Here is a 15,803-nt window from a genome sequence, read left to right on the forward strand (position 1 = left end):
TGCCATGGGGGTATGTGATGCGGACCATGGAGATCTGCAACATCGCAACTCTCACAGGCGCAGGTACCATATGATGAGTAAATGAGGACACTCGCTGCTTCTCACTCAGCTGCATGAGAGAAGCATTGCTAGCTATATAGTGCTAGTCTGCTGCAGATAGAGAGACTCAGAACACAAGATCTATTTTAGTTCCATACAGTAAAGCAGTAGCGGTGTAGTGCTGAACCACGGTGGCAAAGCGGCCTGTGTATATTTTATATCGACCCACTGTCTTGACTAGAATACTAGAATACATCCTGTTCTCTACAGCGCTCTATATAGCAATAACGCTTCTAGTATGCAGCTGAGTAATTGAGGTTACACGCTTCCCTTCTCAGCTGCATATGATACTTATGGGCATCAACATGTAAAAATTTTTCCATAGTGTCCCATGACCCCCCATAGAAGGTCTTGTGGGTCTTGGCTTGTCTTGTGGGTGGTGACAATGAGCATAGGCTGCTTCCCTGCTGGGACTCCTCAGAACTAACCTCAGAGGCCAGAGGTTTAGGGGTTAATACATTTATTATAATGGCGGCATTGTCGGGGAGCGACAGAATAGGGGTTAATAACTTTTATTAGTTGCGCCGATGTCAGGGATCGGCGGAATAGGGTTTAATAACTTTTATTAGTGGCGGCGATGTCGGGGAGCGGCGGAATTAGGGGTTAATAACTTTTATTAGTGGCAGCGATGTCGGCAGTGGCAGATTAGGGTTTATTAACTTTATTTCGATGTCGGCAATGTTGGGGGCGGCGGATTATTGGTGTTTAGACTTGGGGTTTATGTTAGGGTGTTAGGTTTAAACGTAACTTTTTTTCCCCATAGACATAAATGAGGTTGCGTTATGGCTATCGCCATTCCGCACTTCAGGTGTAAGTTTTTTTCTAACACTCTCTCCCCATTGATGTCTATAGGGGAAAGCAGCCCTTGGCTTTTGTGCGGTATGGTGCTTATTGCTATCATATCGCACGCACAAAGAGGCTTTTCAGAAACTTGTAATGGCAACGCTATGGGGGTGAAATAACGCAACTTTTGTTGCGTTCGTTTGGCAGCCTCTATAGCGCAAAACTCATAATTTAGGTGTTAATCTCTTAAAAACTCCTGCTTACATTTATAGCCCTCAGACACATTTGAGGTATTGTGAAACCCTTGTTAAAGCCTTGATATGCAATCACTGGTAATAGTTTCTATTCACTTCAAGCCAATCTGATATCCCCAGTTAGCTTGATGTAAACTGTTTAGTATGCAGGAAAACTGGATCACCTGGTGTACAAAAGTCAATATAGCTATATAGTTCCTTTTTGTTTTCTTTCTGTTCTATATCCCATAGAAGGTATTTTAGGGAATATTTTTTTTTCCGAATATACCTTTTTTAAAAGAAATAGCAGCTAATATTTCTATTTACTTGCTAAAAGTTAGCCTTTGACTCAGTATCAACGTTCCCTCTAAGGTGTGTGGTAGCGCGGCCGCACGGAAGAGCAGCCATGCATTGATTTCAAAGGTCCCGCGCACTTCTTTGTTAGGGCCACGCATCAAAAGGGGCATTGATGAAGCAGAAGCCCTCAGCACGTCATAACTATAAGTGCACAGTTGTGTTAGCGCTGGCTGGAATATTGGCAGCGTCGTCACATGTGTATTTAGAGGAGTCTGTGTGTACCAGACTCAGTACTACCGGAGTGAGTGGAAGGAGATTCAGCTCTACCGGAAGTTCACGTTCTACTTCTGCATTCTACTTCTGACTTCTGGGCAGTGATGATTATATTCCAAACAGTTACTCAGTCATCGGGATTAATATTCTATAAGTTCTTTGCTCTGGTGGTGATACTATCATGATGACTTGATGAGACATGTTTGATAGTATCACCAGAGCAGAGAAATTATAGAATATTGAGCGCATACTAAGGGATCTATATGTGCAATCACTCAGTGCAATGGCTTTGAGTGTGACTGTGTAGTTGTGTACTATAATAAATAGGAGTTGGCGACTGGAATGGCTAACTGTCGGCTAGATTACGAGTTTTGCGGTATGAGTGAAAATGCAGCGTTATTACTCTATTTCACTACAGCTGGTATTACGAGTCTTGCAGGTCTAGCTGCACCGCACACTTTTTTGGCCGTAACACTACGTAACTACCACAGCTTTCCAAAAGTCATTTTTCAATGGGACTTCCATAGTGCTGGTATTACGAGTTTGCCTGGCAGGAAAAAAAGTGAGCGGTACACCCTATACCATCAAGATCCATACCGTAAACTGAAAGTCAGTAGTTATGGGTTTTATGCTACAATGCCATAACATAAAACTCATAACTAAAGTGCTAAAAAGTACACTAACACCCATAAACTACCTATTAACCCCTAAACCGAGGCCCACCCGCATTGCAAACACTAAAATAAAATTATTAACCCCTAATATGCCGCTCCGGACATCGCCACCACTTTAATAAACATATTAACCCCTAAACCGCCGCACTCCCACATCGTAAACAATAGTTAAATATTATTAACCCCTACTCTGCTGTCCCTAACATTGACGCCACTATACTAAAGTTATTAACCCCTAAACCTAACCCTAAGTCTAACCCTAACACCCCCTAACTTTAATATAATTAAAATAAATCTAAATAAAAATTACTATCTTTAACTAAATAATTCCTATTTAAAACTAAATACTTACCTATAAAATAAACCCTAAGCTAGCTACAATATAACTAATAGTTACATTGGCCTCTATTTATCAAGCTGTCTACTTACCTGCATTCGACGGCCCCAATACGCTCGCCTAAGCTCGCCTAACATCGCAGCCGCGGACCAGAATACGTTCGCCAAATTTATCAAGAAAGCTGTCAAAAAGCAGCGCACCAAGTATGGTGTGATGAGCAGCGGACTGTTGTTAACTAACAGTCATCGATCTCGCTGCTCATCGGCTTATTCCCAGCTTTCTTGCTAGCCTGTCACTAAGCACCCACACTATATATATAAATTCCCTACCCTACACTAAATTACAAATAGCCCTTAAAAGGGCCTTTTGTGGGGCATTGCCCCAAAGTAATCAGCTCTTTTACCTGTAAAAAAAGAAATACAACCCCCCAACATTAAAACCCACCCAAACCCCCCTTAAAAAAAACTAACACTACCCCCTGAAGATCACCCTACCTTGAGGCGTCTTCACCCAGCCGGGCACAAGTGGACCTCCAGACCGGCAGAAGTCTTCATACTATCCAGGCAGAAGAGGACATCCAGACCGGCAGAAGGCTTCATCCAGGCGGCATCTTCTATCTTCTTCCATCCGGAGCGGAGCGGGTCCATCTTCAATCCAGCCGACGCGGAACCATCCTCTTCCATCGACGTCCTAACACTGAATGAAGGTTTCTTTAAATGACGTCATCCAAGATGGCGTCCCTTGAATTCCGATTGGCTGATAGGATTCTATCAGCCAATCAGAATTAAGATAGGAAAAATCCTATTGGCTGATGCAATCAGCCAATAGGATTGAGCTCACATTCTATTGGCTGTTTCAATCAGCCAATAGAATGTGAGCTCAATCCTATTGGCTGATTGCATCAGCCAATAGGATTTTTCCTACCTTAATTCCGATTGGCTGATAGAATCCTATCAGCCAATTGGAATTCAAGGGACGCCATCTTGGATGACGTCATTTAAAGGAACCTTCATTCAATGTTAGGATGTCGATGGAAGAGGATGGCTCCGCGTCGACTGGATTGAAGATGGACCCGCTCCGCTCCGGATGGAAGAAGATAGAAGATGCCGCCTGGATGAAGCCTTCTGCCGGTCTGGATGTCCTCTTCTGCCCGGATAAGATGAAGACTTCTGCCGGTCTGGATGTCCTCTTCTGCCCGGATAGGATGAAGACTTCTGCCGGTCTGGAGGTCCACTTGTGTCCGTCTGGGTGAAGACGTCTCAAGGTAGGGTGATCTTCAGGGGGTTAGTGTTAGTTTTTTTTAAGGGGGTTTGGGTGGGTTTTAGAGTAGGGTTGGGTGTATGGGTGGTGGATGTTGGGGGGGGGGTGTATTTCTTTTTTTACAGGTAAAAGAGCTGATTACTTTGGGGCAATGCCCTGCAAAAGGCCCTTTTAAGGGCTATTTCTAATTTAGTATAGGGTAGGGAATTTTATTATCTTGGGGGGATTTTTTATTTTATTAGGGGGCTTAGATTAGGTGTACTTAGTTTAAAATTCTTGTAATTTTTTTTCTGTAATTTAGTGGGGTTTTTTTTGTACTTTAGTTAATTTTAGTTAATTGTATTTAATTGTAGGTAATTGTATTTAATTTATTTAATTGCAGTATAGTGTTAGGTGTAATTGTAACTTAGGTTAGGATTTATTTTACAGGTACATTTGAATTTATTTTAACTAGGTAGTTATTAAATAGTTAATAACTATTTAATAACTATTGTACCTAGTTAAAATAAATACAAAGTTGCCTGTAAAATAAAAATAAACCCTAAAATAGCTACAATGTAATTATTAATTATATTGTAGCTATCTTAGGGTTTATTTTATAGGTAAGTATTTAGTTTTAAATAGGAATAATTTAGTTAATAATAGTAATTTTATTTAGATTAATTTAAATAATATTTAAGTTAGGGGGGTGTTAGGGTTAGACTTAGGTTTAGGGGTTAATAACTTTAATATAGTGGCGGTGGTGTAGGGGGGGCAGGATAGGGGTTAATAACTTTAATGTAGGTGGCGCCGGTGTAGGGAGTGCAGGATAGGGGTTAATAACTTTAATATAGTGGCGGCGGTATAGGGGGGGCAGGATAGGGGTTAATAACTTTAATGTAGGGGGCGGCGGGGTTAATAATTTTAATGTAGGGGGCGGCGGGGTCCGGGAGCGGCGGTTTAGGGGTTAAACATTTTACTTAGTTGTGGCGGGGTCCAGGAGCGGCGGTTTAGGGGTTAAACATTTTATTTAGTTGCGGCCTGGTCCGGGAGCGGCGGTTTAGGGGTTAATACATACAAAGTAGGTGCCGGTGTGTTTTAGTACACTAATATTGTTAAAACATATAATAAGACCTGTGTGGAAATGGCAAAAAAAAAGGTAATATTATCCTGTTTATGACATATTCTTGTACTATAACTCACATCCACAATAGTTGTTTATGAAGGGTACATATAGTAATATTCACTTCTAAGATGTAAATCAATGTATCTCAAATCCAATATAAATTGACACATTGGTATATATAGTAGTGATGTTACTAATAGGGTGGGCATTATCAGGTGTTTTAAGTCTGCAGGTGAGAGGTTGGGGTGTATGTGATTGGTTTGACACAATTGCAAAGAGGCAGCCTTCAAGAAGGTCTTAGAAATGATCATATGAGCCATCCTAGGTTTTGCTTTCAACTAAGAATACCAAGAGAACAAAGCAAGTGTTATAATTAAATCTGAAAGTACTAGTTTGAAATAACATGCCCTATTTAAAAGAAAAAGGTTTTCTTTGGACTTGACTGTCCCTTTATATATTTTGGCATCAGTGCCAAGCTGTGTTAGCATTAGAATAAATTACACTCCAGTGGGTTCTAAAGAGATGAAGGTAATACAATTTAAAGTAAATAAGCAAGTATATGTCCACAATGTGATAAAGTACCTACAAGCTCAATCCATTTGATTATGTTGTGGCTTCAAACGATTTCAAATACTTAAAGGAACACTCAATCAAAATTAAGCTTTCATTATTCAGATAGAGCAGGCCATTTTAAACAACTTTCCAATTTACTTCCATTAACTAAATGTGCACAGTCTTGATATATTTTAACATTTTGAGTAACCAGCTCCTACTGAGCATGTGCAAGAATAAGTGTGTATGCATTTGTGAATGGCTGATGGCTGTCACATGGTACGTGTATGCATTTGTGGTTGGCTGATGGCTGTCACATGGTACAGGGGGAGTGGAAAAAGACATAACTTTTAAAATTGTCAGAAAAAAAATCTACTACTCATTTGAATTTCAGACTAAGTGATATTGCATTGTCTTGTTACCTTGCATTTGTTGATTATGCAAATCTACTGTGTTGACTGGTCCTTTAAAATAATACTTAAAAAAACCATAATTTATGCTTACCTGATAAATTCCTTTCTCCTGTAGTGTAGTCAGTCCACGGGTCATCCATTACTTATGGAATATATCTCTTCCTAACAGGAAACTGCAAGAGAATTACCCAGCAGAGCTGCTATATAGCTCCTCCCCTCACCTATCATACTCAGTCATTCGACCAAAGCAGACGAGAAAGGAGGAACCATAGGGTACAGTGGTGACTGGAGTTTAATTAAAATTTAGACCTGCCGTAAAAACAGGGCGGGCCGTGGACTGACTACACTACAGGAGAAAGGAATTTATCAGGTAAGCATAAATTATGTTTTCTCCTGTTAAGTGTAGTCAGTCCACGGGTCATCCATTACTTATGGAATACCAATACCAAAGCTAAAGTACACAGATGAAGGGAGGGACAAGGCAGGAACATTAAACAGAAGGAACCACTGCCTGAAGTACCTTTCTCCCAAAAATAGCCTCCGACGAAGCAAAAGTGTCAAATTTGTAAAATTTTGAAAAAGTGTGAAGCGAAGACCAAGTCGCAGCCTTGCAAATCTGTTCAACAGAGGCCTCATTTTTAAAGGCCCAGGTGGAAGCCACAGCTCTAGTAGAATGAGCTGTAATCCTTTCAGGAGGCTGCTGTCCAGCAGTCTCATAGGCTAAGCGTATTATGCTACAAAGCCAAAAAGAGAGAGAGGTAGCCGAAGCCTTTTGACCTCTCCTCTGTCCAGAGTAAACGACAAACAGGGAAGAAGTTTGACGAAAATCCTTAGTTGCCTGCAAATAGAATTTCAGGGCACGGACTACGTCCAGATTATGCAAAAGTCGTTCCTTCTTTGAAGAAGGGTTAGGACACAGAGATGGAACAACAATCTCTTGATTGATATTCCTGTTAGTAACAACCTTAGGTAAGAACCCAGGTTTAGTACGCAGGACTACCTTGTCTGAATGAAAAATCAGATAAGGAGAATCACAATGTAAGGCAGATAACTCAGAGACTCTTCGAGCCGAGGAAATAGCCATCAAAAACAGAACTTTCCAAGATAACAGCTTGATATCAATGGAATGAAGGGGTTCAAATGGAACGCCTTGAAGAACATTAAAGGGACAGTATACTGTAAAATAGTTTTTCCCTTAATGTGTTTACAATTGCTTTTTTTACCAACTGCAGAGTAAAAAATGTATGAAAAATAGCTTTTTAATGTTTATTTCTGTATATTAAAGCTCTGATTTTGTGTTTTGAAGCCACAGCCTAATAAAATAGGCTGAGCTTGTAGGTATAATCAGATCTCATTACTGTATCACATTGTGCACATATACCTGCTTCTTTATCTTATATCTGTCCTTAAAACAATCACCAATACTTTGAGAGAACAATGGAAAATCAACATTTTATTACCTTATCTCTGCTTTATCACACTGGGAGTGTAATTTCTTCTGCTGGCTGTGTTTACAAAGCTTATCTATAGCTGGTACGCGCGGCCACAAACTTTCAGAATAGGTGGGGATACCACATGCTAAATTAACAATTTCAGATGCCAATATAAGGGTAAAGGAGCTACTTGTAAACAATTTAATACACTCCAGCAGGTAAAGTGGATCATCGGGAACAAATTAAAGGGGAGAAAATTTTTGAGTAAACTGTCCCTTTAAGAACTAAGTTTAGGCTCCACGGCGGAGCAACAGACTTAAACACAGGCTTAATCCTAGTTAAAGCCTGACAGAAAGCCTGAATGTCTGGAACTTCAGCCAGACGTTTGTGTAAAAGAATAGACAGAGCAGAAATCTGTCCCTTTAACGAACTAGTAGATAAGCCCTTTTCTAAACCCTCTTGTAGAAAGGACAATATCCTAGGAATCCTAACCTTACTCCATGAGTAACTCTTGGATTCGCACCAATGTAAATATTTACGCCATATCTTATGGTAAATTTTTCTGGTAACAGGCTTCCTAGCCTGTATTAAGGTATCAATAACCGACTCCGAGAAGCCACGCTTTGATAGAATCAAGCGTTCAATCTCCATGCAGTCAGCCTCAGAGAAATAAGATTTGGATGTTTGAAAGGACCCTGAATTAGAAGGTCCTGTCTCAGAGGCAGAGACCACGGTGGACAGGACGACATGTCCACTAGGTCTGCATACCAGGTCCTGTGTGGCCACGCAGGCGCTATCAGAATCACCGAAGCTCTCTCCTGTTTGATCTTGGCAATCAAACGAGGAAGCATCGGGAATGGCGGAAACACATAAGCCATGTTGAAGACCCAAGGGGCTGTCAGAGCATCTATCAGCACCGCTCCCGGGTCCCTGGACCTGGATCCGTAACAAGGAAGCTTGGCGTTCTGACGAGACGCCATGAGATCCAGATCTGGTTTGCCCCAACGACGAATCAGTTGAGCAAAGACCTCCGGATGAAGCTCCCACTCCCCCGGATGAAAAGTCTGGCGACTTAGAAAATCCGCCTCCCAGTTCTCCACGCCTGGGATGTAGATCGCTGACAGGTGGCAAGAGTGAGACTCTGCCCAGCGAATTATCTTTGAGACTTCCAACATCGCTAGGGAACTTCTGGTTCCCCCTTGATGGTTGATGTAAGCCACAGTCGTGATGTTGTCCGACTGAAATCTGATGAACCTCAGAGTTGCTAACTGAGGCCAAGCTAGGAGAGCATTGAATATTGCTCTTAACTCCAGAATATGTATTGGGAGGAGTTTCTCCTCCTGAGTCCATAATCCCTGAGCTTTCAGGGAATTCCAGACTGCTCCCCAGCCTAGAAGGCTGGCGTCTGTTGTTACAATCGTCCAATCTGGCCTTCGAAAGGTCATCCCCTTGGACAGATGTGGCCGAGAAAGCCACCATAGAAGAGAATCTCTGGTCTCTTGATCCAGATTTAGTAGGGGGGACAAATCTGAGTAATCCCCGTTCCACTGACTTAGCATGTACAATTGCAGCGGTCTGAGATGCAGGCGCGCAAATGGTACTATGTCCATTGCCGCTACCATTAAGCCGATTACTTCCATGCACTGAGCTACTGACGGGTGTGGAATGGAGTGAAGGACACGGCAAGCATTTAGAAGTTTTAATAACCTGGCCTCTGTCAGGTAAATTTTCATCTCTACAGAATCTATAAGAGTCCCTAGAAAGGGAACTCTTGTAAGTGGTAATAGAGAACTCTTTTCCACGTTCACCTTCCACCCATGCGACCTCAGAAATGCCAGAACTATCTCTGTATGAGACTTGGCAGTTTGAAAACTTGACGCTTGTATCAGAATGTCGTCTAGGTACGAAGTCACCGCTATGCCTCGCGGTCTTAGTACCGCCAGAAGTGATCCTAGAATTTTTGTAAAGATTCTTGGAGCCGTAGCTAATCCGAAGGGAAGAGCTACAAACTGGTAATGCCTGTCTAGGAAGGCAAATCTCAGATACCGGTAATGGTCCTTGTGAATCGGTATGTGAAGGTAGGCATCCTTTAGATCCACTGTGGTCATGTACTGACCCTCTTGGATCATGGGAAGGATGGTTCGAATAGTTTCCATTTTGAATGATGGAACTCTTAGAAATTTGTTTAGGATCTTTAAGTCCAAGATTGGCCTGAAGGTTCCCTCTTTCTTGGGAACCACAAATAGGTTTGAATAGAATCCCTGCCCGTGTTCCGTCCGCGGAACTGGGTGGATTACCCCCATTAGTAAGAGGTCTTGTACACAGCGTAGAAACGCCTCTTTCTTTATTTGGTTTGCTGATAACCTTGAAAGATGAAATCTCCCCCGTGGAGGAGAAGTTTTGAAGTCCAGGAGATATCCCTGAGATATGATCTCCAACGCCCAGGGATCCTGGACATCTCTTGCCCAAGCCTGGGCGAAGAGAGAAAGTCTGCCCCCCACTAGATCCATTTCCGGATAGGGGGCCCTCTCTTCATGCTGTTTTGGGGGCAGCAGCAGGTTTCTTGGCCTGCTTGCCCCTGTTCCAGGACTGGTTAACTTTCCAGCCCTGTCTGTAACGAGCAACAGCTCCTTCCTGTTTTGGAGCGGAGGAAGTTGATGCTGCTCCTGCCTTGAAGTTACGAAAGGCACGAAAATTAGACTGTTTGGCCTTTGATTTGGCCCTCTCCTGAGGTAGAGCATGGCCCTTACCTCCCGTAATGTCAGCAATAATTTCTTTCAAGCCGGGCCCGAATAAGGTCTGCCCTTTGAAAGGAATATTAAGCAATTTAGATTTAGAAGTCACGTCAGCTGACCAGGATTTAAGCCATAGCGCTCTGCGCGCTTGGATGGCGAATCCGGAGTTCTTAGCCGTAAGTTTGGTTAAATGCACAACGGCATCAGAAACAAATGCGTTAGCTAGCTTAAGTGTCTTAAGCTTGTTGATTATTTCATCCAATGGAGCTGAGCGAATGGCCTCTTCCAGAGACTCAAACCAGAATGCTGCCGCAGCAGTGACAGGCGCAATGCATGCGAGGGGCTGCAAAATAAAACCTTGTTGAACAAACATTTTCTTAAGGTAACCCTCTAATTTTTTATCCATTGGATCTGAAAAGGCACAACTATCCTCCACCGGGATAGTGGTACGCTTAGCTAAAGTAGAAACTGCTCCCTCCACCTTAGGGACCGTCTGCCATAAGTCTCGTGTGGTGGCGTCAATAGGAAACATTTTCCTAAATATGGGAGGAGGGGTAAAAGGCACACCCGGTCTATCCCACTCCTTGCTAATAATCTCTGTAAGCCTTTTTGGTATAGGAAATACGTCAGTACACACCGGTACCGCATAGTATCTAGCCAACCTACATAATTTCTCTGGAATTGCAACCGTGTTACAATCATTCAGAGCCGCTAATACCTCCCCTAGCAATGTGCAGAGGTTCTCTAGCTTAAATTTAAAATTGGAAATCTCTGAATCCAGTCTCCCTGGATCAGATCCGTCACCCACAGAATGAAGCTCTCCGTCCTCACGTTCTGCAAACTGTGACGCAGTATCTGACATGGCTCTCATCTCATCCGCGCGCTCTATCCTTAACCCAGAGCTATCGCGCTTGCCTCTTAATTCTGGCAACTTAGATAATACTTCTGTCATAACAGTAGCCATGTCTTGCAAAGTGATTTGTAAGGGCCTCCCTGATGTACTTGGCGCCACAAAATCACGCACCTCCTGAGCGGGAGGCGAAGGTACTGACACGTGAGGAGAGTTAGTCGGCATAACTTCCCCCTCGTCGTCTGGTGATAATTTCTTTACATGTAAAGATTGACTTTTATTTAAAGTAGCATCAATGCAATTAGTACACAAATTTCTATTGGGCTCCACATTGGCCTTTAAACATAGTGAACAAAGATATTCATCTAAGTCAGACATGTTTAAACAAACTAGCAATGAGACTAGCAAACTTGGAAATACTTTTCAAAATTAATTTACAAGCAATATAAAAAACGTTACTGTGCCTTTAAGAAGCACAGAAAAACTGACACAGTTGAAATAACAATGACCAAAATAGTTATAGCAACCAAATTTTCACAGTAAATGTATTAAGTTAGCAAAGGATTGCACCCACCAGCAAATGGATGATTAACCCCTTAGTACCCAAAAACGGATAACAATTATATAATTAACGTTTTTCTCACAGTCAAATACATTGTCACAGGACTGCTGTGCCTGATTACCTCCCTCAAAATGGATTTTGAAGACCCCTGAGCTCTCTAGAGACGATCTGGATCATGGAGGATGAAGTAGACAGATTGTGACTGAATTTTTACTGCGCAAAAAAGCGCTAAAATAGGCCCCTCCCACTCATATTACAACAGTGGGGAAGCTCAGAAACTGTTTCTATGCAGAAAACAAAAATGGCCATGTGGTAAAAATCATGCCCTAATAAGTTTTATCACCAAGTACCTCACAAAAACGATTAACAAGCAAGTAAACGTTTTAAACATACATTTGAAAGTTATGTATTATTATTAATAAGCCTGCTACCAGTCGTTTTTACTGCAGTTAAGGCTCATACATTATTTCAGTATTAACAGTATTTTCAGAGTCAATTCCATTCCTTAGAAAAATACATTCAGTGTACACACACACACACACATCAGCCTGATACCAGTCGCTATCACTGCATTTAAGGCTGAACTTACTTTACAATGGTATCAGCAGTATTTTCTCAGTCAATTCCATTCCTCAGAAAATAAATTACTGCACATACCTCATTTGTTGCAGGGGAGCCCTGCATGCTATTCCCCTTCTCTGAAGTTACCTCACTCCTCAGATGAGAAACAGCCAGTGGATCTTAGTTACGTCTGCTAAGACCATAGAAAAAAACCCAGGCAGATTTTTCTTCTAATGCTGCCTGAGAATAAACAGCACACTCCGGTGCCATTTAAAAATAACAAACTTTTGATTGTAGAAATAAACTAAGTTAAAAAACACCACAGATCTCTCACAGCTTCCTTTTTAGTTAGGCTGCAAGAGAATGACTGAGTATGATAGGTGAGGGGAGGAGCTATATAGCAGCTCTGCTGGGTAATTCTCTTGCAGTTTCCTGTTAGGAAGAGATATATTCCATAAGTAATGGATGACCCGTGGACTGACTACACTTAACAGAAGAAACAATATTATAGTATACTGTCCCTTTAACCTTGAGATGCTTCTTAAATGTATGTGTTTGTTAAGGCTTCCAGGGAGTTATGTTGCTTTTTTAGTCAGTGCAAGGGTTGCTGCGCCTGCAATATGTGGCGAGATGAGAATGGAGTAGATTTTCTGAATTCTGCGCGCGTAAAGTCCTTCTGCTGCATATTGGATACCAAATTGCACAGCTGTTCTATGTTAGTCTATGGCTAAAAAAAATACGTCCGAAGGGTAAAATATACGCGCGTAACCTGTATGCTACGCTGCAAAATCGCGTAAAATCTGGTGGCGGAGGATTTTGCGGGCGACGCTGCATATGTAATGGAGGCCCTGCCGTTCTATTGCAAAACGATTCGCTAGATGATAGAATGAGGAACAATAATCTCAAAGCTGACACTGAACTTCTCTGTAGTAGCAACACCTCAAGCTTGGATCTGACTTTCTGAGTCTAAAGCAGAAGTGCGGGCGTCACGTGATCGGACCAAAAGAAATAAACTGCTCAATTAAAAAGCGTGCAAAAATTAAAAACGGCACCAGAAAGCAAAGTCGTTTAAAAAAGCAGAGAAAAGCCAGGCGTTAAGATCTTCCTGGGCTAACCCCGGTTCATAAAGCTCTTAACTACTGTGCTCTAAAGTACACTAACACCCATAAACTACCTATGTACCCCTAAACCGAGGCCCCCCACATCGCCGCCACTCTAATAAAAATTTTTAACCCCTAATCTGCCGACCGCACACCACCGCCACCTACGTTATCCCTATGTACCCCTAATCTGCTGCCCCTAACACCGCCGGCTGGAATCAGCCAATCAGATTGAACTTGAATCTGATTGGCTCACATTCTATTAGCTGTTCCGATCAGCCAATAGAATGCGAGCTCAATCTGATTGGCTGATTAGATCAGCCAATCGGATTGAACTTGAATCTGATTGGCTGATTCCATCAGCCAATCAGAATTTTCCTACCTTAATTCCAATTGGCTGATAGAATCCTATCAGCCAATCGGAATTCGAGGGACGCCATCTTGGATGACGTCATTTAAAGGAACCGTCACAGATTAGGGGTTAAAAAAAATATGCAGGGGTCAGCGATAGCGGGGGCGGCAGATTAGGGTTTAATAAGTGTAAGGTTAGGGGTGTTTAGACTCGGGGTACATGTTAGGGTGTTAGGTGCAGACTTAGGAAGTGTTTCCCCATAGGAAACAATGGGGCTGCGTTAGGAGCTGAACGCTGCTTTTTTGCAGGTGTTAGGTTTTTTTCAGCTCTATGGGGGAATCGTGCACAAGCACGTTTTTTAAGCTGGCCGCGTCCATAAGCACCGCTGGTATTTAGAGTTGCAGTGGCGGTAAATTATGCTATACGCTCCCTTTTTGGAGCCTAATGCAGCCCTTCTGTGAACTCTAAATACCAGCGGTATTTAAAAGGTGCGTGAGAAAAAAGCATGCGTAGCTAACGCACCCCTTTGGCCGCAGAACTCTAAATCTAGCGGAAAGTGTCTATAAATCTGTCTTAGAAGTATCCTTAACCTTAATAAGGATAGCTATGTCCCAAAGTAGATCGATATGCTGTCCTTCAGAACCTAGAAGGCAAAGGCACTTACCTTGGATCCAATTGCAGGGCAGACAACTGCTACTTAGGTGTGACAGGCACTCCACTCCCTGTCATGGACCTGTAGGTAAAAGAAAGAACAGAGTAACCAACTCTGGCTTTCTGCAATGGCGAAAAAAGCATGCGTAGCTAACGCACCCCTTTGGCCGCAGAACTCTAAATCTAGCGGAAAGTGTCTATAAATCTGTCTTAGAAGTATCCTTAACCTTAATAAGGATAGCTATGTCCCAAAGTAGATCGATATGCTGTCCTTCAGAACCTAGAAGGCAAAGGCACTTACCTTGGATCCAATTGCAGGGCAGACAACTGCTACTTAGGTGTGACAGGCACTCCACTCCCTGTCATGGACCTGTAGGTAAAAGAAAGAACAGAGTAACCAACTCTGGCTTTCTGCAATGGCGAAGCAAAGTGTTAAAAGTAAAACAAAGACTACCTCGCTGCCTTTTAACTTCTAAAAACAACCACCACCAAGAGATTGACATGGACACAGCTAGACCCCAATCCTTGCTTGCAGGGAAAAACACCCATAAAAGGATTAAATATCTTCAGACACCAACTTCGCACATCCTCCATTGACAGAGGGAAAGAGAATGACTGGGGATTATGGGTAAGGGAAGTTACACTTCTCTGCTCTTTGCCTCTTCCTGCTGGCCAGGAGTTGAATATCCCACTAGTAATTGGAATGACATTGTGGACTCACCATGCCATAGGAAAGAAATCAAACCTTTACATCCTGTTTTTCTTTTTTTAGACAATGTGTAATAGAAAGTACATTTCTCTATAGTTAAAATCAGTTGTGATGTTCTGTGTAAATGTATAACAAACTAACCTGTAGAAATGCCCCATAACAGGGAAAGCCAAGGCAATGCACAGGAGAAGTACAACCATAAAGTTTAAAACAATGGACCTGTAAGGAAAAATTAAAATATTTACCCACAAAAAACTTCATAAATACATTTATGCATTAAAAGGAAAGTACCTAAGCAATTTAAAGGGACATGAAACCCAAAATTTGTCATTCATGATTCAGATATTATTATTATTATTATTATCATTGATAGGGGTATACAATGACAAAGATTTGTGATAAAATACAAAACATAACAAAACTAAACAAATCTAGCACAGGAGGAAGAGGGCCCTGCTCCGGAGAGCTCACAGTCTATAGATTTAGGGTGCAGAGACATAAGGTTGGGGTAGCTTGTTACATCAGTTGTATGTGCAGCAGTGAGTCAGGCAGTTCATGTTCATGTATTAGTTTGGTTCGGATGCGGGATGGAGGAGAGATGGTAAGCCTCTCTGAATAGGTGGGTTTTCAAGGATCGTCTGAAGCTATACAAGGTTGGAGACAGACTAATGGAGCGGGACGTAGAGATAACAGGAGTGTAGAGACGTAGGTCAGAGGTTGATCGAAGAGGACTGGATGGGGAATATTTCACGATGAGAGAGGAAATATAGTTGGGAGTTAGACTGTTGAGTGCTTTGTAGGTTAGGGCTAATACTTTAAATTGT

General features: G+C 42.1%; 1 protein-coding gene across 1 annotated transcript in view; it reads right to left on the minus strand.

Annotated features, from left to right (window-relative positions):
* The window catches only part of FBXO47 (F-box protein 47), a 512,374-nt gene that overhangs the window by 199,336 nt on the left and 297,235 nt on the right, over positions 1–15,803 (minus strand). The window contains exon 4 of the mRNA XM_053717491.1: positions 15,121–15,198. Within this exon, the coding sequence (XP_053573466.1) occupies positions 15,121–15,198 (78 nt within the window). The remainder of the gene's footprint in view (positions 1–15,120; positions 15,199–15,803) is intronic.

This window comes from Bombina bombina, chromosome 1, assembly GCF_027579735.1.
Source record: "Bombina bombina isolate aBomBom1 chromosome 1, aBomBom1.pri, whole genome shotgun sequence".
Classification (NCBI taxonomy): Eukaryota; Metazoa; Chordata; class Amphibia; order Anura; family Bombinatoridae; genus Bombina; species Bombina bombina.